Source organism: Palaemon carinicauda, chromosome 14, assembly GCF_036898095.1.
Source record: "Palaemon carinicauda isolate YSFRI2023 chromosome 14, ASM3689809v2, whole genome shotgun sequence".
Lineage (NCBI taxonomy): Eukaryota > Metazoa > Arthropoda > Malacostraca > Decapoda > Palaemonidae > Palaemon > Palaemon carinicauda.
The window spans coordinates 24,996,357-25,024,253 of NC_090738.1; the positions used below are offsets into that span (position 1 = coordinate 24,996,357).

The 27,897-nt window shown below is 44.8% G+C and overlaps 1 protein-coding gene across 1 annotated transcript in view; it reads right to left on the minus strand.

The window, feature by feature from the left end:
* Positions 1–27,897, minus strand: part of mbf1 (multiprotein bridging factor 1) — a 1,089,494-nt gene that overhangs the window by 4,062 nt on the left and 1,057,535 nt on the right. Inside the window, exon 7 of the mRNA XM_068386943.1 lies at positions 16,898–16,991. Coding sequence (XP_068243044.1) covers positions 16,898–16,991 — 94 coding nt within the window. The remainder of the gene's footprint in view (positions 1–16,897; positions 16,992–27,897) is intronic.

Below are 27,897 nucleotides of genomic sequence, written 5' to 3' on the forward strand. Positions count from 1 at the left end.
CATTATATAGGCAATTTTTAAAGGTCATTATTTGACATAAGGAAATTTTTTATTTTGAAAATTTTACTAGATTGCAGGCTAGAAAAATTCCCCATTTTATCATGTCTGGATGAAAACCAATAATGGACAAAAAAATGCAATGTTTCTCTTGAAAATTTCAGTTGTGAAAATGGGCTTCAATATAATTTTTTGGCTAAAGATGCTTGAATAGACTTCAGTAAATATAATATGGACATTTTGTGGTAATATTCCCCACCATAGGGGATCATAAATACCTTTATATTTTGGGTTACCAACCATGGAGATCATAAGGACATATTATCATATTTCAGGGTTACATACTAACCAGTGGAGAGCCCTTTCCTCAAATTACACAAAATATACACTACTTGTACTAAATACAAACACAAGAAAAATGTGGCAAGGATAATATATTCTCATCTTTGTATTTTCTGGTCAAATTATATGCTCTTGGCAAAGCAATAACATATACGCAGGAAACATTTATTTATGATTACCATATCAATTATAAGAAAGCTAACAATCTAGTCCATGAACCAAAATAAAAAAAAAATGATGGAATTACTTTGGATGGAATGCTAAAATATATAGCTTTCCTGGAAATTTTTGAGAACAGTAAAATAATAGGTACCTAGGTCAGAAAATGGTTGTGTATGGGACCCAGCTCACTTATGCAAACATTTGTCTTTTTAACAATAAAACATTTGAAACAAAAAATTTGTAGATAATTTCCATTTTTCCCTAACTAATACAAACCTGGAAGGTAGCCCATAAGACTTTAGGTGCCAGGTGGGAACCCTACCCGGAGACTGTGTAGGGGGTGGCTAGGGGTACCAGCCACCTTGTATATACTGTATACTCATGTAGTGGTGAGCTAGTCACTGTATATAATGTATACGCACAGTGTGTGTGAGCTAGTCTCTTTTTCTTTGTAGGTAGGACTTATTGGAGGACAGGCGATGGCAGGACAGTTTATACAAATAACTCCAGGTTTGTCTTGTTAGGGTAAAATCACAAATTTTAAGTAATTTGTATTTTTCCTAACAGCACTTACCTCAAACTACTTTCTTAGGAGTATCTGGGATTTCCTCCCAACCGACCAGAATTTTGTGTAGTTTACCCTACCTCCGTTTTCTATGCGGGGGAACCTCTGGTGGAGTAATACGTGCCATGAGGCGACCCGGGGTCAGAGAGCGTGCTCTCTCAGGTCTCGACCTCCAGTAAGTTTTAGCTAGATAGGTTTCTATGAAGTCCTGTAAAGCACTCGGGGCAGGATGGGCGAGTCATAACCCAAAAGTAGTTCGAGGTAAGTACTGTTAGGAAAAATACAAAATAGTTAAAATTTGTGATTTGTTTCAACACCGGAGTACTTACCTCGAATTACTTAGGAGACTTATACTTTAGGAGGTGGGAGTGGCCTACTGGACCTAGAGACCGTCGACGAAGAGAAAAGAGGAACCTAGATAGGAGGCTAGGTTCTGCTGACCTCAAATAGAGAAACGAGAAATAGGGAAACTACGCAAAAAAAACTATCTTAGTGTCTAAGTAACTTACCTCTGTAAAAATCCTTGGCGACGTATTCTTTCACTGTCAGTGTATCCCATGGAAGGTGAAGGAATGAATGTCATGAAGGGGAAGGTGATCGGGGGGAAAAAGGGGTAAGGAAGGAACCGTGTCTCTGGACTTACAGCCCACGGCTTCCCCGGGGCTACACCTTTAAATCTTCTTGAGCTCAGAAATGACGGGACCAAGAGAGAATCCATCCAAGGATTTTCTCAAACATTCCTTTAGGTAGTGAGCCGTAAAGGTAGATTGTCTTGACCACGTACCTGCCCTCAGGATCTGGCCCACTGCCATGTTCCTCTCGAAGGCCAACGAAGTACTCAAACCTCTAATATCGTGGGGTCTAGGCTTCCCCAGAAGAGACTCCCTAAACTATCATAGGCTCTCATGATAACCTGTCGCAGACAGAAGGAGACCGTATTCTTGGATACAGGCTTCTTCACCTGTCCTGAGGAGACGAACAGATTCTGTCTCGGGGCGAAGTCTGGCCGTCCTCTCTAGGTACTTCCGTACTGCCCTGACTGGGCACAGTAGCAAGTCCCTCGGGTTGTCCGTCTGCGGGATTGCTGGCACTGAGAACCCCTCAAACATAGGCTCCCAAACAGGTGGGTTCTAAGTTTTAGCCACGAAGGTGCGTAAGAACCTGAAGGTAGCTTCTCGCCACCCCTTCAAGAGAGACCTCGTAAGAAAGCCCATGAATCTCACTTACTCTTTTCGCTGAAGCAAGAGCTAACAGGAAGACCGTCTTGAGGGTGAGCTCCTTGTCTAGGATATCCTTAAGAGGCTCGAAGGGAGGTTCTGATAGCATCTTCAGAACTCTACCCACATCCCACTGGGGCACTCTAGTGGCTTGGGGGGGGGGGGTCACGACTGGTCAAAGCTCTTGATGAGCATTGAGATATGTCTGGAAGCACCTAGGTCGATGCCCTTTCGGAGAACTTAGCCCAACGCCGCTCGGACTCCTTTGATGGCTGGAATGGACGTGCCTACTTCGTCCTAAGATAGACCAGGAAATCTGCTATCTCGTGAATGGAGGCCCCCAATGCCCTGATGTTCTTCGAAGAGCACCATTTTGTAAAGGTAGCCCACTTCGCTTGGTATACCGCGACCGACGGACGCCTTAGGTAGCCTGACATCCTCTCTACGGTCTTCGACGAATAACCTTCCTTCCTCAGGAGATGCTCGATAACCTCCACGCGTGAAGGCGGAGGGACCGAGGGTTTTCGTGAAACCTTTGGAAGTGAGGCTGCCGGAGAAGGTCTGGCCTGTCCGGAAGAGGCCAAGTTCCTTTAGGTCTGCGAACCATTCTCTCTCCGGCCACCAGGGCGCTACCAAAGTCATCCACAGGTTGTACGCTCGCCTCACCCTGTTGAGGACCTGCCTGAGCATTCTGAAGGGGGGGAAAGGCGTATACGTCGAGATTGTCCCAAGGGTGTTGAAAGGCATCCTCGAACGCTGCTGTTGGGTCTGGCACAGGAGAACATAACACATGAAGCTGTGCGTTTAGTCTCGTGGCGAAGAGGTCTATTACCGGCGAGCCCCACTTCAGGATGATGGTCTTGGCCACACCTGGGTGTAGGGACCGTTTGACCCATCCTGCTGAGGCCATCTGCCAAGACGTTCCTCTTTCTCGGAATGAACCTGGCTGTGATCTTGATCTGCTCCTCCTCTGCCCATTCCAGGAATTCCGTCGTGAGACTGCACAGTTCCCTCAACTTTAGTCCTCCCTGCTTCTTCACGTAGGCCACCACCGTGGCGTCGTCGCACATCAACGCCACGGTGTTTCCCCGCAGTAGATGGACGAATTCTCGGCATGCCCTTTGTACGGCCATCAGTTCCAGCACGTTTATGTGCCATCTAATCTCCTCGGAATCCCATTTTCCTTTCGCTATCTTGTCGAGAAGATGGGCTCCCCAACCTTCCTTGGATGCGCCCGTGAACAGCAGCATCTCCGGAGGGTCGACTACGAAGGGCATTCCCTTGAGGGTGTTTGTTCTGACATGCCACCACTTCAGGACCTCCTTCGTCTCTGGGACACCGGGACTATTTTGTGCGGGGAGTCCCCCTACTTCCATAGCTCTTTCAGGTTCCACTGCACCCCCCTGAGTTTGAGCCTCCCCTGGGGAACTAACTTTTCCAACGACACGAGATGGCCTATCAGCCTTTGCCAATCCTTGGCTCTCCTGGGCTGGCCGACAGGAAGGGCCGGAGTATCTGCTCCAGGTTGTCCAGTCTCTCCCCGGAGGGGAAGGCTCTCGCCAACCTGGAGTCTAGGACCATCCCTAGGTAGGTCATCCTGGTGGAGGGTATCAGCTGAGACTTCTCCAGGTTGATGATGATACCAAAGACTTTGCAGAACCGCAGAAATTTCGCGCCTTGCTCCTTCAGTGCTCCCTCTGAGGCTGAAAGCAACAACCAGTCGTCTATGTACTGAATCAGGCAGATGCCCTGTTCGTGTGCCCAGGCTGAAACTGTTGCAAAGACCTGAGGAGCTTTTGACAGACCGAAGCAGAGGGTCCTGAACCGTAACGTCTGGGTACCCCATTTTACCCTTAGGAACTTCCTGCTGGAGGGGTGGACAGGGATCTGGAAGTAGGTGTCCTTGAGGTCTAGGGACATCACGAAGTCCTCCTCCCTCAAGGCCGCTAAGACCGACTTCGGGGTGTCCATCTTGAAGTCTGTCTTGCACATGAACTTGTTGAGGGCTGAGAGGTCTATGACCGGTCTCCAGCCCCCTGTCGCTTTCTCCACCAGGGAGAGCCTGCTGTAGAACCCCGGTCTTGGGTTTGTGACTGGTTCTACTGCCCCTTTCGCGATCATGGCCGAAACTTCCTCCTGCAACGCTGTCTTCTTCAAGGGGTCCTTGGGCACCAACCACTCTGCCTGCTGGTCCGGGATCAGAGGGGGCGGCTCCGCTAGGAAGGGTAACCTGTACCCCTCCTTCAGCACTGTTCGCTAGGAAGGGTAACCTGTACCCCTCCTTCAGCACTGTTCGCTAGAAAGGGTAACCTGTACCCTTCCTTCAGCACTGTTACGGTCCACGGATCTGCTCCGTGGTCCCACCATGCTTGCCACGAGTGATCGAAGCATCTCCATACCTGAGGCTTTGGCAGGAGTAGGGGTCCTCCCATCCTATCTCCTTCGAGAGGCGTGGCTGGAACGTCCTCTCCTGGAGCCAGAGTAGGATGGTCTGAAGATTCCTTGACGAATCGAAGTACCCCTACGGGAGAGCTGCGAGGGCTGGTGCCACGACACCGACGGGGCATCCCTCCTGGGCTGGATCAGCGAGGTGCGGGGAGGATGAGAGACATCCGAAGAGGTACTCCTTTGGGCAGGATGTCTTGCTGGAGGGGGCCTGGGTTCTCCCACATCCTTCAGTTTCCTGACCCTCTCTACCGTCTCTTCCACCGCCTTCAGGGGGAACACCAAGTCACCCCACAGGGGTAAGTTCCTTAAGGCTCTTGCTTCCCTGTCTGATAGTCTCCTGACCAACTTACTCAGGACTGTGTCCCTCTTCAGCAGGATCCAGTTGCCTGCCTGTGAGAGGAACTGGTATGACAGGAACTTCGAGTGCCTTCCTTCTTGATCTAATTAGTTCCCTCAGTAAGGCTTGGTTCTCGGGGACGGAGAGGTCGTGGGAGGCGTGAAAACCTACCAATGTGCAAGCCCACCAGTCTAGCCATGATGAGACGTACACCAAGTCCAGGGCCATGTCCTCCATCATGGAGGCTTCTGACGGAGAAAAACATATTGAAGCGGAGGAATCCCTGTCTTCAGCGGCTCCCTGATTAAGGATGGCGATTGCTGGCTCAACCGAACAGGGACCTCCACGGCGCCCCTCCGGGAGATAAAATGCTTCTGAGTCTTATGCCCCTGGAGGAGTTTGGAGGAGCTCTGATTCCTGGGAACATCCGCCTGGCTGGCTATAACCTATCTATGTGGTCCACACCCAGCCTAACGTCCCTCGCCAGGGGAAGAGCCAGCGAAGGCCTCTGTTGTACAGGGTTATCCACCAGCCTGCTAAGGCCGGAGAGCCAGGCTTCATCCGACGAGGGCTTCGGCTCATCTAGTCTATGATGGCGCCTGATTAGGGCCAGTTCCCTCCTATACGTGGAGACTTCGTCCGTTGACCATTCTCCGCTATCGACGAGGGCCTCGGCTGAGTGGTCCTCCGCCTGAGTAGGAACGTCTAAGGCGGAGGGCTCCACTTGAGGTGGAGGCATCTTCCTCTCATGGAGAACTCTCGACTCGCCGAGTGGCCAGCCCTGCTGGGACGAGGGTAGCCGTTATGGGCCTACCCCCTACTGCGGGCTTCCCCGTGATAACTGGATGACTCTTACGGTCAGGGCGTTCGCTTGAAGACCCGTGGTCCGGGACGAGGCTGCCAGTCTGAAGGGGCAACTCTCTCCGCTGTGCGGATGAAGTCAGAACCTTCGCGGGCTTATGCCTGTCAACCAAGACCTGATGCGAGGACTCCCGCCAATGTTCTGGTCTGCTGGAGGGGCCGTACCTCGAGGATGGAGAAAGAGCTCTTGGGAGCCACCCAGAGGTACTCAAGACTGCTGAAGCCTCTAGGAGGTGACTTCGTGGGATGGTGACACGCACCCATTCTTCTTTTGGCGAGTGGCTTCTCCTGTGTCTCCTCCTGGGGGATCTGGAACACCTCCTGGGGTGGTGAGATCGGGAACGGGAACGGAACCTCCTCCTGTGGGATCTGTCTCTTCTCCTCTTCGAATCCCTCGGACCTTCATCTTCCAAGGAGTAAAACCCAAAAGAGGAGACCGAAGACTGGTACGAACGTGCTGCTCGGTCCGCGTAGTCCCGCGTTGCTGGTGGTTCTTCATGCCGGTCCGCTGACGAAGAAGGTTGGATTAAGATGGGTGGGAGCGTTTCTGAGGGCGTCGGGGGAGAGCGAGGGATTTTCTTACAGGTAAACCAGGTGTCGAACCCCTCCTCCAGTCTCATAGGTGACCTTAAGGGCGTCCTCAGCGGCGCCCATGTGAGGTGGTCCGAGCTCGGTGAATCCTCCATCTCGGCATCTCCCCCGGCTGCTGACGTACCTGAAACGCAGATCCACGAAGCGGGGAAAGAGGTTATGGCAGCCTTCCCCCACATGGGATCGTCAGTAGAGACGGGACCTGCAGGCAACAGGCCCTCATCTCCCGAACACACTCCCGTCCTTCCCTCAGGACCCCCACTTGCCTGAACCGACACTACATCCCCACCAACAGGCATCACGGACTCCTGGGGAAGAGCAATGGGCCGCTGCCCGCAACAGACTTACCTCGTCCCCTACTCTAGGTAGGGGAAGGCGGCAGAGAAGCTCTCTCCGAAGAGGCATCGGGCGAAGCAAGAGGTGAGGCAATGCTTGGCTTCTTCGGCGACTTCTTGGTAGCCGCCTTCTTTTTGGTTCCGTAGCGCACCCACTGGACTTCATTCCAGGATTCACACTCTGGACACGTGGCTGCAGGGAACACACACTGCCCCTACACGACGAACACAGGGTGTAGGGGTCAACTTCCGGCTTGGACAGAAATGCCCCACAAGATTAACCGGCCATAGGCCCGGGGCAACGACGGGGATGCTCCATAACGAACGGTAAAGCACCAAAAGACATAGGAACACAGAGGGAAAGGGTAGGATAAGGTAAGGTATAAACACAAGAGGACCACGTGGGACACAAAGGGTCGCACTGGGTAAGGAGAGCGCGGCGAGATGTTATCACGACGCGACCAGAAAACTTACTGGAGGTCGAGACCTGAGAGAGCACGCTCTCTGACCCCGGGTCGCCTCATGGCGCGTATCACTCCGCCAGAGGTTCCCTGGCATAGAAAACGGAGGTAGGGTAAACTACACAAAATTCTGGTCGGTTGGGAGGAGATCCCAGATACTCCTAAGAAAGTAGTTGGAGGTAAGTACTCCGTGTTGGAACAAATACAAATTATGTACAAATATCATTAGTTCACCAAACTAACAAACTTTATGTTAATTTATACATACAGACTTAGGTGGGTATTTAAGTCCGACTACTGGCATAGTTATTGACCACGGTTTGCCTAGTACAGTAATCAAGGGAAATCTCGACACCTTGCTTATCAATACATAAGAGAATGATAGCGGCCTGAGCAAAATGAATGCGCGATGAAGCATATGAATATCTAGGTAAGAATGTTCTAAACAGGAAACTTATGCATAAAATAGAAGTTTCCCAATTTTCACCTTAAAAGTAACATTGGGGATGTACACTTGTTTATTAATATATATTATACTAAGCTACACAAGGGAAATAGTTATTATCTGCAGCACCCTAAGAGAGAGGAAGCTGAAAAGGAAAAAAGGCCAGACATAAATACATTCATCCTAGACTCTAGTAACCAATGCCTTTCATCCAATTGCTACCTGTGGGTAATGATTTGTGGATAGTGTGCAGTGAATGTAGTTTGAAGTTTCCAAACAGCTGCTTATAAAACTTATGACATGGAGAAGGTGTGTTTGAATGCCAGGGATGTACTCATACTCCTGACATCATGAGCTCTAAGTTTGCGAGCCAAAGAATGTTCAGGATTGATAGCCTGGTTAATGACCTTGCATATCCAAGCTGAACCATAGTTTTTAGTGATCATCCTTTTAGTTCTACCCAAGCTAACAAACAGCTATGTTAGTCGAGGTCGGGTTGCTGCTATACATTTAAGGGGGCAGGCCGGTTAATGCCATTTTTTAAGGACTTGACTTTGATATTCATACCACTTAATAGGGTAATATAGAACTTCGAACTATATAGGATTTTTGCAATGCTAGGGCGATTAATCCTGGAAATCTGAAAATGAGTGTTTTTCAAATTCTATCTCTTCCCTTGATAATTAATATTAAGATCTAGGATTACTAACCTATATAGACCTGATGTAGACCTCCAATCAAATGAAGTTTTTTTCTAAAAGTCATTTTATTGCTAGATATGAATTTTTTCATAATGGTAAAAAGAAAATAAAACCCCATAAATAAGGGAAAATAAGTAAGATAAAAAATATGAAACTAAATTGGAAAAAAGGGCTTCATTTTATTGTTTTATAAAAAGGGCTCAATTATATTGTTTTATGTCTAAGTTAAATACAAAATTTCAATACTATCTTTAAAACTAAAGGAGAAGATAGATTTTGAAGGTCAGTAAGTATAGTTTTGAGATATGAATATTAAAAGTTTTCCTTTGTAATTTTACAAAGACTATACTGTATTAATAAATCATGATCATCATGAATTTTATGTTCTTTTTTGGATATCAATAAACCAAAACAATGTTATTTATCCTAATTTAATCATAAATGAAGATACCTTTGCTCAATATCTTGCTTTGTTAGGTCCCCCCCCACACTCACTCTCTCTCTCTCTCTCTCTCTCTCTCTCTCTCTCTCTCTCTCTCTCTCTCTCTCTCTGCTGTTACCCACTTCTGAACTCTTAATGAAGCCAATTTTCTTCTTCCTTTTGTTAGTGAGATGTTGAAATTGTCCTTTCCCCTTTGGCATGATGAAATTCTTGCCGAAACCAAGATAAAACGAGATGTAAAAATGAGTGAATGTCAGGTCAAGCTCAAACGTCTACTCTCCCTGAGGTTTGTGCTAGCACTGGCCCAAAATGTTGTAAAACTTCGTCTTGCAACTCGTGGAATCTTACACAGATGTCATTGCTCAATTATTTTTATATTAAAATATAATTATCAAAACTTACGATAACTGAAGAAATGCTTCATTTTCTTGTAGGGATCAATGTTTACAGCTTATCGAGTTACTTTTTTTAATTACCCTGTGACTATGAAACCAAGATGAATTTTGCCGAAGTATTTCATATACAATTCTCCATTGCCCTATGAAGCTCAATGAATTTTTCAAAATTTTGTGTTTTTCGTCCTACACCCCCACATATTGGCATACCAGCTGGGCCTTTGAAGGTAGTATCTCAAACTCCTTACTGGGCATAGTAACAATTGATCTGGATCATTGGTTACAGAACATAAAATCTTATCCTGAAAGGGTCCGAATGTAGGGTCCAGTATCCAAGGATTTGAGTCTGCAATAAACTCGGGGACGAAGCCGAGAGTCACTTCCCCCATCCCCTTGAATGGGCAACGTCGTACAAAAGACCACGAAGTTCACCGACTCTCTTAGTTGATGCTAAAGCGAGTAGGAACACAGACTTCAAAGTTATATTACAGTTGCATTGTGTAATGATTTGCTGGATCCTTTCAACGACCTCATGACGCGAACCACGTTCCAAGGTGGTCTTATCTCCAACTAGGGGCAAGAGATCTCATAACTCTGTATGAGTAGAGAAAGTTCCAACAAAGAGGAAAGGTCCACCCCATTCAGTCAAATGAAAGCTAGGCTTAAGGCTGTGTGAAAGCCTTTCACCGCAGAGACTGAAAGGCATTTTTCCTCAAAGATAATTCAGAACCTCTGCTATTACGGGAATAGAGGCATTGAGGGGAGAGATATTCCTCCCACAACACCAACCACAAAAGACGTTTAATTTTGCCTGGTACTCTGAGGCAAAAGACTGTTGTAAGTGACCAGACTTCCATCTCGCAGCTTGTGAAAAACCTCTCGGAGAGATGCTGGATAGTCTCCAGGGGTGAAGCCGTAGAGACGGAACTGTCCTGTGAAATATGTTCGCGTGTGGTTGTTTGAGTAGATTGGGTCGTGGGGGTAGTTCTCTTGGGAGATCTATGGAAAGTTACAGAAGATCCGGAAACTTATTTGCCTGATGCCAAAGTGGAGTTATGAGGGTCATCAGTAGATTGTTGGAAACTGATTCTTGTTGAGCAGTCTCCTAATCAGACAGAGCAGGGGAAAGGTATACACGTCAATGTTGTCCCACCATTGTTGGAATGCATCCTTCTGTAGAGGCTGAAGGGCCGAGACTGGGGAACAATACAACGGAAGCCTATAGTTCAAGGACGTTGCAAACAGGTCCACTGTCGGGGAACCTCACAAAGTCAGGACTTTTTTCGCTATCAGAGGATTCAAAGATCACTTGAAGCCCAATATTTGAGTCGCCGTGCTCAGGTGGTCTGCGAGCACATTCCTCTTGCCTGGAATGAAGCGAGCTGATAGGAACACCGAATGATCTTCCGACCATTGAAGAATCTCTACTGCAAGATGGCAAAGGAGCAGTTAAAAGGTACCTCCTTGTTTGTTTATGTAAGACACTACTGTGGTGTTGTCGCTCATCAACACTACAGAGTAACCCGCCAGCAACTGATGAAACTGCTGAAGAGCTAGAAGGGGTGCTCTCAGCTCTAAGAGAATTAGGTGTTGGTACTTTTCGGACTCTGACCATAGACTCAAGGCCATGTGTTATAGTAAGTGAGCTCCCCAAATCTTCCTTTAATGCGTCCGTGAAGAGCAACAAGTCCGAAGCGGGAACTGAGAGATCTTGGCCTTTACGGAGGTTGTCTGCCACTCACCAAAGAAGTGTCACGAACAAATTAATGCTTTTAAACAAAGGCTAAACAGTAAAGTTAATGCGTAGGAAATAGGGCAGATATTGCCGACGTATGACTTCGTCTCCCTAATTCATGGGTTTTGTGGGAAGCAGTTCAAGCAACTTTCAATATTGCTGGGTATTTGCTGACCCAAGCACAAGTGTACTGAATCTGTTTCCATGTCAACAGGTACACCGGGGAGAAGGGACACAGAGGGAGAAATAGTACGGTGCGGTAACATCACCTGCCACTGCTACCCTTAGGTGAGACAAGCCCTCAAACGCCCCAGCAATGTAGGGGAAATAAGAGTGCCCCGATTATATGAACAGAAGGCCAGTTAAGCTCGAGTCCTACTCGTGAGTGGGCAACCCTCACTAGGCCCACCTGCCATGGTAAGCCTACCTCAATCATGGTGGACGCCCATACGCCATAAGACGTCCAATAGTTTCTCCTAAGATATTATAATCTGAATCATGTAAATGACTCCCCGAGTGTTCGCTCTCCCCATGTGTAATTATTGTATTAGTTAAAAGTTAATTCCATTGTATTTGACTGATGAAATCATTTAAGAGCCAGCGATAAAAATTCTTCTGTTATGTAATATCAAGATTTAAATTTCTAATTCACTCGCTTTGAAGATTTATGCTCATTTGGTTGTGAAAATTAACTTAAGACAATAAATCCTCTTACGATGTAACAATCATATAACTCACCGCCTCCAATCATGTATTATTATGTAATTAAATCACGGCCTATGACACAAGATCCGTCACTTGTTTCTGTGATGTGTGGACTAGGCTGTCTTGAGAATCAGAGAGTTGGTTCCATGATGTTTCAACTGCCATTGTAGGGATCTTATTCTGAGACGGCCATTGGGAACTAGACAGATCAGGGAGGTCAAATGGCCTAGGAGGCTTAAGTAATGTCGAGCCGGGAGAATCTCCCGTCTGAGGAAGGGTTTTGCCACTTCCTTTAGTCTGAGAATTCTGTCATCTGATGTGTCAACGGTACTCAAAGGGTTGGCGAGCTCAAGAGCGCAGTTGAGTGAGCACTTGCTCTGAGAAGAGTGGTCTCTTGAGCACTACCCTATAGATCCTCAGATGGATGAAGATATGCTGGTTCCAAAGATGTTAGCCCAACTCCCATAGGTCCAGTCAGCCACTGTCCCTAGACCGAGTTCACAAGTGAAGGCAAAAAGGTTGAAGCCTTAATGTCAACCGGCAAAGGATGATATGTCAAAGGCTTGGAAAGTATTCAAAATAATCCCTCTGAAAATGTACCAAAGTGCAACTACTACAGTATATTGGTGCCCCGCCTGTTTAGAGCCCTTGGGAAGTAAATGCACTTCCTATAATATTACAGGACAAACCTGAGAACCTGCTCAGGTCTGTATTGTGTGACTCATTTACCTTTCCTCCACTAACCAACCTGCTGGTTTACTCCAGTCTCTACTTGCTGGAAGAAAAGGGGGTTAGAAGTTAGAAGAGTAGCTGAGAGACATGTGACTGATAGCAAATCTTTTTGCATGATTAAGGATCTAATGTGTGTTTTCTGGTAGAAACTAGTGCCTGTCATTCCCTTTTGCCACTTTCCCTCAGTAGAGAAATTGGATACAAACAATTAATTGAGCAAAGAGCTGCAATTTGCAAACATTTACTGTTATATTGCTTTCTTAAGAATGTGTGAACCCATACCAGTACAACTAGTATAGCTCTACTGAGAGAGCAAACTAAAAAGGCAGCCAGTAAATAGCTGTTCTATCATTTCTTTTCCTCTTGTTTTTTGGAAATTTTTATAGTTTATATATGAAAGACCTAATTAAATGTTGTTTTTGTTCTTGCAAAATCTTATTTTGATTGTTTATTAATTCTTGTGTAGTTTCTTTCTTTGTTTCTTTTCCTCATGGCTATTTTTCCCTGTTGGGAGTCCTTAGGCTTATAGCATCTTGCTTTCCAATCATGGTTATAGCTTATAATACTTACTTACTTTAATGGCTGCTTTTCCGGTCCCATGCAGCAGGGGAACCCCACTAAATTTAATATAACTAAATAGATCAGTATTAACAAACATGCATGTAAATGTTCCAAAACTGATTGCCTTGAGGTATCGTTCTAATGTTTGCTCGAAAAGAGCGAGAGAAGAAAGAACTAGAACACAAATGAGGATTAGGAAGAAAACTCAAGTGCTCAACTTAAGTAGCTTCTTCATCCTCATAGATGGCTGGCTAACCCTATTTCTTCCTAAGGAAGATAAATGAACAGTAGGAATATCCACTGAAACTCCTACCAAAAGGTCTTAAAACCTACATATTTAAACAAACGCGAACAGAACGTCAGCTGACTAACTACTTTCCTGAGGCAGATAACTTTAATGTACGAACAAGTAAATTATAAAAAAACATATCTGCTGCCATGCTGTATTAGGGAGTTTTTTTTTACTCTGAGAAGGGAAGTGCTTCACCTAAACAAACTTAATTCTCTATGAGAATCAAATTCATGACCGCAATCATGCATTCATGAAAAAAAGGATAACATTAAAAATCTAAAGTAATTTGTATTTTTTCAACATTGAATTCAGAATACCAGAGTAAGTCCGAAAATTTTTGGGAATCCTTACAGGCAAACCTGGGATTTTTAATGTAATCTTACGAGACATAATTTACCAAGAAAATGTCAAATCGTCTCATATCCTCTGTTGTATTGCGCCCCACTCGGGCTCTAGAAAGAATTTGTTTCTATAAACACTTGAAATGTGAAGCTGGATAGCGCATGCATAATAGAAAACAATTAGCTATGGTAGGCACAAGGGTTGCTTGATATGAAAACCTACCCTTGAACTCTTAGGTTTAGACTGATGTCAAGAGACCAAGAGGTGAAATAAACCACTTATTCTAAATCTGTTTGATGCATGTTAGGGGTCTAGTAAGACATTCAAAATAGAGCAAGAGCTCGGATTAGACAAGAGGGCAAAACCCAACATAACCAAGAGCTATCGCAGAATTGCAATCTGTCACAGGAGTACATGCCAGGCTCGTGTGCTCTACCACACTCCGAAGATCATGAAAAGTCACAAAAGTGTGATCCAGGCTTGTGCTGTGATTTTGAAGTGTGTCGCAAGTGTCTTCCAAGCAATACTCTTGGGTGAAAAGATAGCTTTCACCTTTGGCGCTGTAATCCAGGCTAGCTGTGAGTTTGGATCACATCGCGAGGCGTTAGAAGTTGCTTGCTTCAAACAAAACTCTTAAATGAAAGGATAACTTCCACCTTTGGCACCACAATCCAGAATAGCGGTGAGCTTCAATTGCATCGCAAGCCCGAATCGTGAGGCATTGAGATTGCTATTACAAGCAAAACTCTCAGGTGAAAGAAAAGTTCGTTATGATCTTGGATTGCATGCAAGTCAAAGTCACGGGCGCTGAGAGATTACTTGTCTTGAGCAAACTTCTGTTGGGCATGGGCACTGCTAGATGTTGCGAGATCGCTTGCTTCAAGTAAAACTCTCAGGTGAAAGGATAGCTTCAATGCTGTCAGCCTGTGACGTGTTGCGAGCTGTGCTCGAAAGGTATTGAGATCGCTCGACACATGTAACTCGGGAGAAAAGATAACTTTCACCTTTGGTGCTATCAGCCACTGAGAAACCTGCCAAGATCTCCTAGGAGCTACAAAGAGGTAAATCACTTTCAGTCAGAACCATGAGGACACTTCTGAGCTGCCTAGATAGAAGAACTACGAGGCTAGGACAGCAGGTCGCGGACCGCTTCTGTCAAAAAACCCAAAGGGTCGGCAAGCTCAGAGGGAGATAAAGGGAAGCAAATCTATAAAGTGAAAGGCTAGCTTCCACTCGAGTGCAGTGAGAGGGAGCTTATAAAGCAAACCTAAACTTCTAAAAGCAGCCAGGTCAGCCAATCGGATCGTGAAGCAACCACTATCAATAAGCGAGGCTGAAACTATTTCAATAATACTCACTAGTATTCGTGTTACTCTTGTGCATCCACAGTTGTATCGGTGTACACAAGATAAAAACTAGAGTTCCTCTGATCCTTAGACTTCAGGAAAGTCTTACACCGCGGAGGTAAAGGCGAGCCCCTTGGATGACAGTTGTTCACCTTCAGCCAACCTAAAGAGTTAAGAAACCAGGTCTCCAACTCAAGGACAATATCCCCAACAAGCTAATGCGTCAATAGGAATAAAACAAAGATTAAAATTTCACAAGCCCGTGGCTGCGGAGACATAACAATTACAATAACAACTATCCCTGCGTATCGTAAGAGGTGATTAAAAGGGACAAGACAAGGGGACTGGGAATCCCCTCTCCTGTTTATGTGGCATTCATGAATCTTGAGAAAGCTTATGATAGTTGATATGGAAGTGATGTGGAATGTGATGAGGTTATATGGAATTGGTGGAGGGTTGTTACAAGCAGTGAATAGTTTCTATATAGGTAGTAATGCATGTTTTGGGATAGGAAATAAAGTGAGTGAGTAGTTTCCAGCAAGAGTGTCTGTTGATGGAGTTGTGAGAGGTGAATGCTTGGGCGAGGACTCTCAACTGATAAATAAGTAATCACGAGTGGGTGGTGATTCAGATGTTGCTTGTAGATGATACTGTATTGGTTGCAGACTACGAAGAGAAGCTGTGTTGATTAGTGACAAAGTTTGGAAGGGTGTGAGAGAAGGAAGTTGAGAGGTAATGTAAGTATGAGTACATGAGAAGGAAGGGTGGTGATAGGTTGAATGTCAAGTTGAATAGAGATTTACTTGCAGTAGATTAGTTCAAGTACTTGGGGTCTGTTGTTGCTGCTAATGGTGGAGTGAAAGCAGATGTGCATCAGAATGAATGAAGGCTGTAAAATGTTGGGGACAGTGAAAGGATTGGTAAAGAAGAGGGTTAGGAATGAATGTAAAGCGAGTTCTGTATGAGAAAGGTATTGTACCAACTGTGATGTATGGATTAAAGTTGTGGGGAATAAAAGTGACGAAGAGAGTAGGCTGGTGTATCTTAATTAGGGTTAGGAACGAAGTAGTGATAGCGACAACGGGTGTAAGAAATGAATTAGCAGCTAGAGAGGATGTGTGAAGGTGTTGAGGCGGTTTGGCTATGTAGAAAATGCTGAAGAAGGTGATGAATGCAAGAGTTGATGGGAGAAGTACATCAGGAAGGCTAAAAGGTTTGGGTGGATGGATGGTGTGAAGAAAGCTCTAGGTGATAGGAAGATAGATGTAAGAGAGGCAAAAGAGCGTGCTGGAAATGAGAATGAATGGCGAGTGCTTGTAACAGTTCCGATAGGAACTGCTGCTTCCTCCGTTTGTCTTGGTGACAGCTGAGGCAGCAGCAATCGGGGGATTTCAGCATATGAAGCTTTATTTGGGGTGAATTAATGATTAAGGGTGGGCTGTGGCACCCTAGCAGTACCAACCAAACTCAACTGAATCCCTCGTCAGACTGGGAGGAGCGAAGAGAAGAAAAGTACCCTTTTGTTCTTTTTTTTTTACGTTGGCTAACCTCCAAAAACTGGGGGAAGTGCCTTGGTAGATAGATGTATATAGTTTTATAACTGTATGCCAGCTAGCGCCAATTTCGTCTCCTACGTAAAGAATGAGGGCTTGTATTTGTGTTGAAACAAATAAGATTTATGGAATTCAAGAACATTGGCCCCCAGGGGCGATTCAGCACCGATGCAAAACAGGCAGGTGAACTCCACAGTTTCACTTCAAAATAAAATGTTGAAGAGGTTAGCAGGCAATATGATAGAAAGGAAGTAGGAATAGTCACTACAAAATAAATTACAATATACAAAAACAAAAGTTCTTTGATACATATGTTGATGAATGTTACTTACCAATAGCTCGTTCAATTTTGCCAAGAACATTCTGATTGGGGACTGCCTTTCCTTGTTCATATTCTTGAATCACCTGTGGCTTTTCATTTATATACTGAAAAAAAAAAATAAAATACCATCTTTTACTAGCAAAAAAAAAAGAAAACTACACTAGTCAACACAACAGTATATCTATATATCTATATCTATATCTATATATATATATATATATATATATATATATATATATATATATATATATATATATATATATATATATATATATATATATATATATATATAATATATATTTATAAACATGGAGTTTTAATATTAATTGTAGGGTGTAATTAAGAAGTTTTTAAATTAATTGGAGAGGAAATTGTGTTAAAATTTATTTGGGGTGAAATTGTGAAGTTTTAAAATTTAAATAAGCTTAATAATTAAAATTTTTCATTCACATAAAATTGGTTAAAGATACAGATCCAGCTCTCTCTAAAAAAAATAAGTATATCAACTAACTACAATTAAATTTTATTCCAAATCTGAATAAAACGGCACTTTGGCCAGACTAACATGGGATGAAGCCAAAATCAAAATGACATTGTTGAGCACAGACAGACAGTGAAGACCCAAATACAAAGCAATGCTGATGGGGAATACATGCTTGGTTAAAAGAACCTCAAGTATCAGCAAGTGATTCATGCAACTAGGAAGTGTTTGGCCAAGATTTAATGAGTTGCACAAAATTTTGATAATTCACCAAGAGTAATAGAGGTTTTCACCATAATCATAGTTCTATTGGAAAATTAATTTTAGAGAATTGAAAATTTTTCTCAGTCAGCAGGTGAAACTTTAGTGAAAAACACTTTAATTGTACCTTCTTAAATTGTTTTATAGCAATGTATTATCTTTAACACCATTTTGGACATATTTGAATAATTTTCATTGTCACAACATGTGGTTTTCATTTAATGAGCTTTATTAATCTGATACTGTAATACGACCATTGTACCTTCGCCAGCCCCACACTTACATCTTGGTTCACTAGATTACAGGTATGCTTCAGTACATCTTCCTTTCATTTGATCATCTATACACCAGTATTTATTTGTTTATTTAACTATATAAGAAACATTATACAATAATTCACTTATGTTGGCAACGTGATACCTTGAAAACTTGAGTACAGGCTAAACCACAGGACTTTCTACTTACAATGTTTTTCTTACTAACCAGAAAGCCAGACTCCTGGAGATTCTTCAATGTTAAGGGGCTAATACTATATTTGCCTAGCAACTAAAAGTGATGAAGAAACATATAAATAAAGGGATTTTGCTCATACTCGGTCCGGATCGTCAGGTAGCCATCCAAGACTAACCGAGGAGAGAGCGCTATTTGCATCGACTCACAGATCGTGAGAGCTATCTCTCTCTCTCAGCTGTCTCCCTTCTCTCATTAGTGTATAACTCAAGCCTACTTTCCAAGATTAGGGTGCGGTGAGTAAGAATTCTACCGAGGTGGGTACAGGGGGAGGGAGACAACCGAGTAAGATAATTTGGTATATGAATATAAAATTAATTTGTGCCGGGAACCCCGGCGAAATACCGCAAGAAATTAAATTCCGCCGTGACACCCAGCAGAAAATCATGCGTGCTTAAGCTAAAGGAAATAATACATAATAGCATTCAACCCCTCTGTCATGAAAAGGTAATAAAAAAAAAATAGAAACAAATATCCGGAGCCCCAAGAACAATGAGTGGCCTAACCGTGAACCAGTCCGCCAGACCCAAAGAAAGAAAATTATTACGAGTTTCTCAGTACACGGGATACCCACCGGGGTGTGGAGCGTAAGCAAGAAGGGACAAGCAGACTAGAAACCACCATCGAAATCCGTAGACTCCGGAATCCATGAAATTAAATGAACTAAACCTAATGACAGAAAGGGAGAAAATAGATACCAATGGGGTGCCGGAAGACATGCGTAAATCTGGTGCAAAAACCCAATGCTATGTAACTAATGTAGCGCCGGAAGACATGCGTCGCAAAAAACAAATGCAAAGTATTAACTCTAACATACACTATAAGCTCCGCCGCAGCCCCTCGCTCTCTCTCTCGAACCAACCATCCATAACATTACGTAAACAAATATAGGATAAAGTAAAGTATCAGAACAGAGTAGGATGTCTGAATCCCATCAAAGAAACATAACTACCATTAGTAAATACGATTCACAAAATATCCCGGCCCTCCGGAACGGGAGGATAACAAAGATGGATAACCTGAGAGAGAGGGGGGGTGGGCGCATACTTAGTCCTGTGCGCCTGGTGGCTAACCAAGATGAAACAAGGAGAGAGCGCTACCCGCGACGACGCACTGACCGAAGAGCCAGCCCCCAACCTCGGGTGACTCCCTGTTTTCTAAAAGCATGTGACCCAAGCCTACCCCCTTATGTAGGGAGTGGCGAAAGGCGTAAAGGGGGAGAGGACACCAAGGGTGACCACTGTGATCGGAGGGGTGGTACTACCCTGCGAAACACAAAGGAAGACCTGATGCGAAGCACGCAAACAAAAACAACATATAATGGCAGACGTGAAAAACAAATAAAAACAATAAAATACAATGAAATTCAATTAAATAGGCTAAAACGACACACTGAGAAAAATGGGGGAAAAAGAAACACGGCGTAAAAGGAATTAATAGCCAAACCTTCCAAAATCGGGTAGTTGCCGACTTGGAGAGGAAACTATACCATTTTAGACAAAAACTAGCCCTTCAAAATTGGGTAAAATACCGATCTGGTCAGACAGAACTAAAATTAATCAAAACGCGTTCCGATTCCCCGTAAAAAAAACTAAAAAAAAGCCGCACACTGCTCGGCCAGGTGGTTAACTAACACTGTCCAAATAGCCTAAATAAAAGACAAAATCATGCCAAAACATTGAATTAGATGTCCAGAACACAAAAATAAGACTACAATCAGTATGAGGAACTAATTGAAAGTTACAAAACAAAGAGATCCCGGGGAAGCGACACCAAATGGTCACATACACACCCGTAAGGGAGCGTCAACAAAGCGACTGAGAGAAAAACCAACAAGGTTATTAAATGAATGTGTCGCTACCTAGAAATCCCAAATAGACAAATATAATACTCAACTACGGAGCAGGGATCTCCAAAACGTTTGACATCTTAAAAAAGCCACAAAATAACACAGAGCTACGAAAAACACGTCCGAACATTCAAAGGTGCTTAGAAGGAATGTAGCAGTATTTATACCTTAGAAATGGTGCTTTAATGAGCATTCCACAGAGCGACACAGGTTGAGCCCAGAAATTAAGGTTATAATTATCATTATTACCTGCCATGCTGCAACCCTACTATGAGAAGCAGAATGGTACAATCTCAAGAGCCCTAATAGGGAAAGCAGCCCAGTGCAGAAAAGCAATGGAGAAATATAGAATAAACTAAAGAAAAATTGCCTGCTAGATAGGTTAAGTGACAGAAATACTGAAGCGGCAAGAAAGATCAATCTAAAAAAAAAATTAATTTGGACTAAGTTTGAATTTCTGCCAAGTTCCACAGATTCATAGCATGTTTACAGTATTTACTGGCCCTCCAGAAAACCTACAAAGACTGTAATCCGTCTTAGGCTATATCACATACAGTGCACATTGTACAAAAATTTTTAAGCATTTTGTTGTCTCACTTTTTATTCTTTTTCCCTCACATCTCTTCCAACTCTTATATACATCATCTTCAGCTCTATTGTCATCCTTCATTTAGGATTCAGTAGACTCAGCTATTTCAAGATCTAAGGATGTGACTAAAAATAACCCAACATACTATATTTTAATGGGAATGATAAAAATATAAAATTTTCTTATGAAAGTACTGAACTATGACCTACAGTACAAACAAAAAGGCAATTTATTACCAAAAGTATCAATAAACCTGCATTATAACTGGAAAATAGGGAAGCTTTATCATTCTCATGTGTGGATCAGTAAATGTAAAATATGTGTTTAGTAGATTGTGGATATGAGGGGTATTAGAAGTTATAAATTTTTCTAGATGGCAGCAGTGATGCTGATTTTGAAATAACTAATGAAGAGGCTGTTCCTGATTGAACAAGAGAACAAATGCAGAGGATGATAACCAAAATGAAACTACATTGACCGATGAGTTATTGTTGAACACAATAGAATTATAAATTTTGAACAGGAAGAGGCCAGCAGATCACTTACTAAAATTGCATCTGTATCATGGTCTTGAACTATCTTGGGTTAGAGTTCTCTTGCTTGGGGGTACGCTCAGGCACACCACTTCTATATTTCCTTACTTCCTTCCCTGTTGGAGCCATTGGGCTTATAGCACCCTGCCTTTCCAATGAGGGTTGTAAGCTTAGCTAGTAATAATAATAATATACCTAAAATTGGGAATCTTAAAATCCACTTTACTGAAGTTACAATAGGAACTGATAATTAAACAAAAATTGAATTGATAAATGTAGCTGTAATACACAGGTCTATTTCTAGAAAGACAATACCTTCAAGTAATATCACTTAACTCACAGAAACCACATTCAGTACAATACCTCATGCAAAGGAGATGAATGTCTATTTCAGAAATCTGTTGCAGGTGGGACTGTCCATATCCTTTTTAAAGTTTATTTATGAAATATTTATTTCAATGTTGTTACTGTTCTTAAAATATTTCATTTTAATTGTTAATTACTTCTCTTGTACTTTTCTTATTTTCTTTCCCCACTGGGCTATTTTCCCTGTTGGAACCCTCGGACTCATAGCATCCTCCTTTTCCAACTAGGGTTGTGCTTAGCAAGTAATAATAATAATGTGTGATCTTTAAATTATGATGGTAATATAGTTATATTATACATACATAAATACATACATATACTAAGGCACTTCCCCAAATTTTGGGGGATAGCCGACATCAAACAAATGAAACAAAAGAAGGGGACCTCTACTCTCTACGTTCCTCCCAGCCTGATAAGGGACTCAAACGAGGTCGGCTGGTACTGCTAGGGTGCCACAGCCCACCCTCCCCTGTTATCCACCACAGATGAAGCTTCATAACGCTGAATCCCCTACTGCTTCTACCTCCGCGGTCATCTAAGGCACCGGAGGAAGCAGAACGGCCTACCGGAACTGCGTCACAATCGCTCGCCATTCATTTCTATTTCTAGCATGCTCTCTTACCTCTCTCTCATCTATCCTCCTATCACCCAGAGCTTTCTTCACTCCATCCATCCATCCAAACCTTGGCCTTCCTCTTGTACTTCTCCCATCGACTCTTGCATTCATCACCTTCTTTAGCAGACAGCCATTTTCCATTCTCTCAACATAGCCAAACCACCTCAACGCATTCATATTTTATCCACTATAGCTGCTAACTCATTTCTTACAACCGTCCTCACCCTCACCACTTCATTCCTAACCCTATCTACTCAAGATACACCAGCCATACTCCTTAGACACTTCATCTCAAACACCTTCAATTTCTGTCTCTCCATCACTTTCATTCCCCACAACTCTGATCCATACATCACAGTTGGTACAATCACTTTCTCATATAGAACTCTCTTTACATTCATGGCCAACCATCTATTTTCTACTATTCCTTTACTGCCCCCAACACTTTGCACCCTTCATTCACTCTCTGATGTACATCTGCTTCCACTCCACCATTTGCTGCAACAACAGAACCCAGGTACTTGAACTGATCCACCTCCTCAAGTAACTCTCCATTCAACATGACATTCAACCTTGCACCACCCTCCCTTCTCGTACATCTCATAACCTTACTCTTACCCACGTTAACTCTCAACTTCCTTCTCTCACACACCCTTCCAAATTCTGTCACTAATCGGCCAAGCTTCTCTTCCGCGCCTGCAACCAGTACAGTATCATCCGCAAACAACAACTAATTTACCTCCCATTCATGGTCATTCTCGTCTACCAGTTTCAATCCTCGTCCAAGTACTCGAGCATTCACCTCTCTCACCACTCCAACATACAAGTTAAACAACCACAGCGACACCACACATCCCTGTCTCAGCCCCACTCTCACCGGAAACCAATCGCTCACTTCATTTCCTATCCTAACACATGCTTTACTACCTTTGTAGAAACTTTTCACTGCTCGCAACAACTTTCCACCAACTCCATATAACCTCATCACATTCCACATTGCTTCCCTATCAACTCTATCATACGCTTTCTCCAGATCCATAAACGCAACATACACCTTCTTACCTTTTGCTAAATATTTCTCGCATATCTGCCTAACTGTAAAAATCTGATTCATACAACCCCTACCTCTTATAAAACCACCCTTTACTTCTAAGATTGCATTCTCTGTTTTATCCTTAATCCTATTAATCAGTACTCTACCATACACTTTTCCAACTACACTCAACAAACTAATAACTCTTGAATTACAACACTCTTGCACATCTCCCTTACCCTTATATAGTGGTACAATACATGCACAAACCCAATCTACTGGTACCATTGACAACACAAAACACACATTAAACAATCTCACCAACCATTCAAGTACAGTCACACCTCCTTCCTTCAACATCTCAGCTCTCACACCATCCATAGCAGATGCTTTTCCTACTCTTGTTTCATCTAGTTATATTATGACAGGCACAAATGACAATTTGTCTTTACTGTCAAGAAATATGGTCATAATGAGAACGAATATAAGCTTAAAGGTGACGGCAGTCTCATCACATGAATTACTAAGACAGAAAAATAATTATATACTGAAGTAAACAGGGTGAATTACATATGTTACTGTTAGGACAGAAAAACAATTATATACTAAAGAAAACAGGGTGAATTACGTATGTTGCCAGGCCTTGAAAGTGGAAACAGAATACTGTAACTGCAAATACTAATAATGAATACAAAATGTGTTTTAAATTCTCAGTTAAAAATAGAAAATATTGAACTGGAGATTATATACAAGAAATATGACAAATTCGGAGATAATTTGTATTTTTCCTAACCATACAAACCTTAGCTATTTACATTGGGTTTACTTTCGGCGTAGCTGAAATGACGAGCCAATAGTTTTTAACGAGGGTTAACTACCCCCGCGGTAGTTAGCGGGGGTAGGGGAAGGGGTAGCTTGCTACACCCCCCCCCACACCGGTGATTTGCCTCACTTCACTTAGAGGTAGGACTTGACTTGGGGGACAGGGCTGGCGGGCAAATATGTGTAAATAGCTAAGGTTTGTATGGTTAGGAAAAATACAAGTTATCTCCGAATTTGTCATTTGTTCCGTAACCGAAATACAAACCACGCTATTTACATTGGGTGACTTACCCCTTAGGAAGGGTGGAAAGTCCCCAGCCTTACTGATTTTGGCTTTACCCGGGGGCTGCGCCTCCCAGTGAGTAGCACTTGAAAAAAGGAGCCCCTGCACCTAGCAAGTTCCTTGCTTCGCAAGGAACGTGTGGCCTACATAAGTTGTGTGTGGAGGAAAGAGTGTGACTCATCCTATGAAGTTGACCTTGAGACCTTTAGATAGGAATCCAGGATAGGACGTTCCCAATACCACCTCGTCAGGGTATGGGGGACGCGGCAGTATTAAACTTAATACTAGGAGCACAAGGAAGCATGGGTTACCTGCAGAGGTTGAGGTCAGCTATGCGGAGACCAGGATGCTGCTTTCCCAAGAAAGGGGAGGATGAAGAAAGAAGTAAGGGTCAGATATACTCTTTCATTCACGCAGACTAAAACCGGGTAACAACGCCCTTAACCTACTGCTACTTGTCCATAAAGGAGCCTGAGGTTAGACCAGCTGTTGTGCAGCCACCACAGGGCCGATAGAAAAGGTATCGAGGCTCCTGTGGGTGACATCCTGCAGGTAGTGGGCTGTGAAGGTCGTCTGACGCTTCCAGACCCCAGCTTGAAGCACCTGCGTCACAGAGAAGTTTCTCTTGAAGGCCAGGGATGTGACAATGCCCCTGACGTCGTGTGCCCTAGGGCGACGTGACGGAGGAGGGGCTGGATTCAAGGCGTGATGGATAACCCTTCGAATCCAAGCCGAGATGGTATTCTTGGTGACCCTCCTCTTCGTCCTGCCTGTGCTAACAAACAACGCTCGCACTTGACGATGAACTGCAGCTGTTCTCTTCAAGTAATACCTCAGACTCCTCACTGGACATAGTAGCAGCTGGTCTGGGTCGCTTGTTACAGAATGGAGACTCGCGATCCTGAAAGAGTCGAATCGTTGGTCTGGCACTCCAGGATTCTGAGTCTTGGCAACAAACTCAGGGACGAACCTGAACGTTACCTCCCCCCATCCCCTTGAATGGGCGATGTTGAACGAGAGACCATGAAGTTCACTAACTTGTTTAGCAGAGGCCAAAGCGAGCAGGAAAGCGGTCTTCCAAGACAGGTGGCGATCAGAGGCCTGGCGTAATGGTTCGAAGGGAGGTCTCTTAAGAGCCCTGAGAACCCGAACCACGTTCCAAGGAGGAGGTCTCACTTCCGACTGAGGGCAGGTAAGCTCATAGCTACGTATGAGTAGAGAGAGTTCCAGCGAGGAAGAAATGTCCACTCCTTTCAGCCTAAAAGCCAAGCTTAAGGCCGAACGATAGCCTTTCACCACTGAGACCGAAAGGCGCATTTCCTCCCGCAAATAAACTAGGAACTCCGCTATCGCTGGAATAGTGGCATCAAGTGGAGAGATACCCCTCCCACGACACCAACCACAGAAGACTCTCCACTTCGCCTGGTAGACTCCCTCAGAGGACTTTCACAGATGCCGAGACATCCTCTCCGCAACCTGTTGCGAAAAGCCTTTCTCCGTGAGGAGACGTTGGACAGTCTCCAGGCGTGAAGCCGAAGCGAGGCTACGGCCTTGTGGAAGATGTTGCAGTGTGGTTGTCTGAGTAGCTTGTGTCGTGGGGGAAGTTCTCTCGGGAGCTCCGTCAGGAGCTGCAGAAGGTCCGGGAACCATTCCGCGTGATGCCATAGCGGAGCTATCAGAGTCATCGAACAGTTGACCGATAGTCTGGTCCTGTTGAGCACCCTTCTCATCAGACAGAACGGTGGGAAGGCGTACACGTCGATGTTGTCCCACCGTTGTTGGAAAGCATCTTGCCAGAGTGCCTTGGGGTCCGGGACTGGGGAGCAGTACAGGGGCAGCTTGAAATTCAAGGCTGTCGCGAACAGATCCACGGTCGGGGAACCCCACAAAGTCAGGACTTTGTTGGCTATCTGAGGATCCAAAGACCACTCGGTACTCACTATCTGCGAAGCCCTGCTCAGACTGTCGGCGAGCACATTCCTCTTGCCAGGAATGAAGCGAGCTGATAGTGTTATCGAGTGGACTTCGGTCCACCTCAGAATCTCTACTGCAAGATGGGATAGCTGCTGCGAAAAAGTACCTCCCTGCTTGTTGATATAAGCCACTACCGTGGTGTTGTCGCTCATCACCACTACGGAGTGACCCGCCAGGGTCCGTTGGAACTGCTGAAGAGCCAGAAAGACGGCCTTCATCTCTAGCAGGTTGATGTGCAGGTACTTTTCTGATTCTGACCAAAGGCCTGAGGTCCTCTGGTTCAGAATGTGTGGCCCCCACCCTTCTTTTGACGCGTCCGAAAAGTGTCAACTCCGGGGGGAGGACGAGAAGACCTACTCCCTTTCGCAGGTTCTCGTCGACCAGCCACCACCGCAGGTCCGCCTGTTCCGAAGGTCCTATCGGGACCTGTAAGTCCGGGGAATTGGATCCTTGATTCCACCGGGACTTGAGCCGCCACTGCAGGGATCTCATCCTGAGACGGCCGTTTGGAACCAGACGAGCCAGGGAGGACAGGTGACCTAAGAGACGCAACCACGATTGGGCGGGAAGCTCTTCTCGCCTGAGGAAGGGTTCCGTCACCCTCCTCAGCCTTGCTATCCTGTCGTCTGATGGAAAGGCTTTGTGGAGATTGGTGTTTAACAACATGCCTAGATAAACCAGTCGTTGGGACGGCTGCAGAGAGGACTTCGAGATTTACCACGATCCCCAGATCCTGGCAAAGTCCCAGAAGCCTGTCTCGGTGTCGAAGAAGGGTCGACTCCGAATCTGCTAGGATCAGCCAGTCGTCCAGAGCCTCCAGACGCCGCCTTTACAAGAAAGTCAACTGAAGAAGCCTGGGGAGTCGTCGACGACCTCCTAGAGAGCATCCTTCTTGAGCATGGTCTCGACTTCTGCCCGAAGGGCTAGCCCCTTTACCGATCCCATGGCATAGGAGCTCAACGACACTGGATTCGCTGTCAGGGGAGGTTGAGATGTTGTGAATGGGACGCGATAGCCTTGGCCGATCACAGAGACCGTCCAAGCATCGGCCCCTTGTTGCTGCCACCTGTGCACGCAACTTTGAAGGCATCCCCCCACAGGTGGACACGCGAGGGGACTGCCACTCCTAGCGTTTGCGGCCGCAACCGCTCCCTCTAGGAGTCTTGCCTCCCCTGGAGGCCTTACCGCCCCTCGCGTCCTTAGATGGAAAGGGCTGGGGCTTAGACACCACTTTCTTAGCTGCCGGTGCCTGCTTTGGTGTCTTGCGCAGTTGCTGCGGAGCTGGAGGCTTATAGGGCCGAGATGCAAGGGCCCTTTGGAGGAGGGAGTCCTGGCTCGACTTCCTCCACCTCTCAGCTGTGCGTTCCATGTCCTGCGGCTTGAACAGAATCCCCCCAAGGAGGGAAGCGTGCCTGAGCCTGAAGACATCCACGGCGGGGACCTTCGGGTGGATCTTCTCGGTCATCACATCACGACGCTTCAACACCGAGTTGGCCCAAATGTTGGTAACCTGATGTGCCAGGAACTCGATGGAGCAAGTGCCTGAGAGGAGGAAGGTCTCCAGGGCCTTCCTATTGGTCTCCTTAGACAGATCCTCGGAGCGCAATAGGATGCCCAGAGAACCTAGCCAGATATCCAGCCACGAAGTGGCCTGCATGGCGCACTTCGCGACCTTCTCATGGCTCAGGATCTC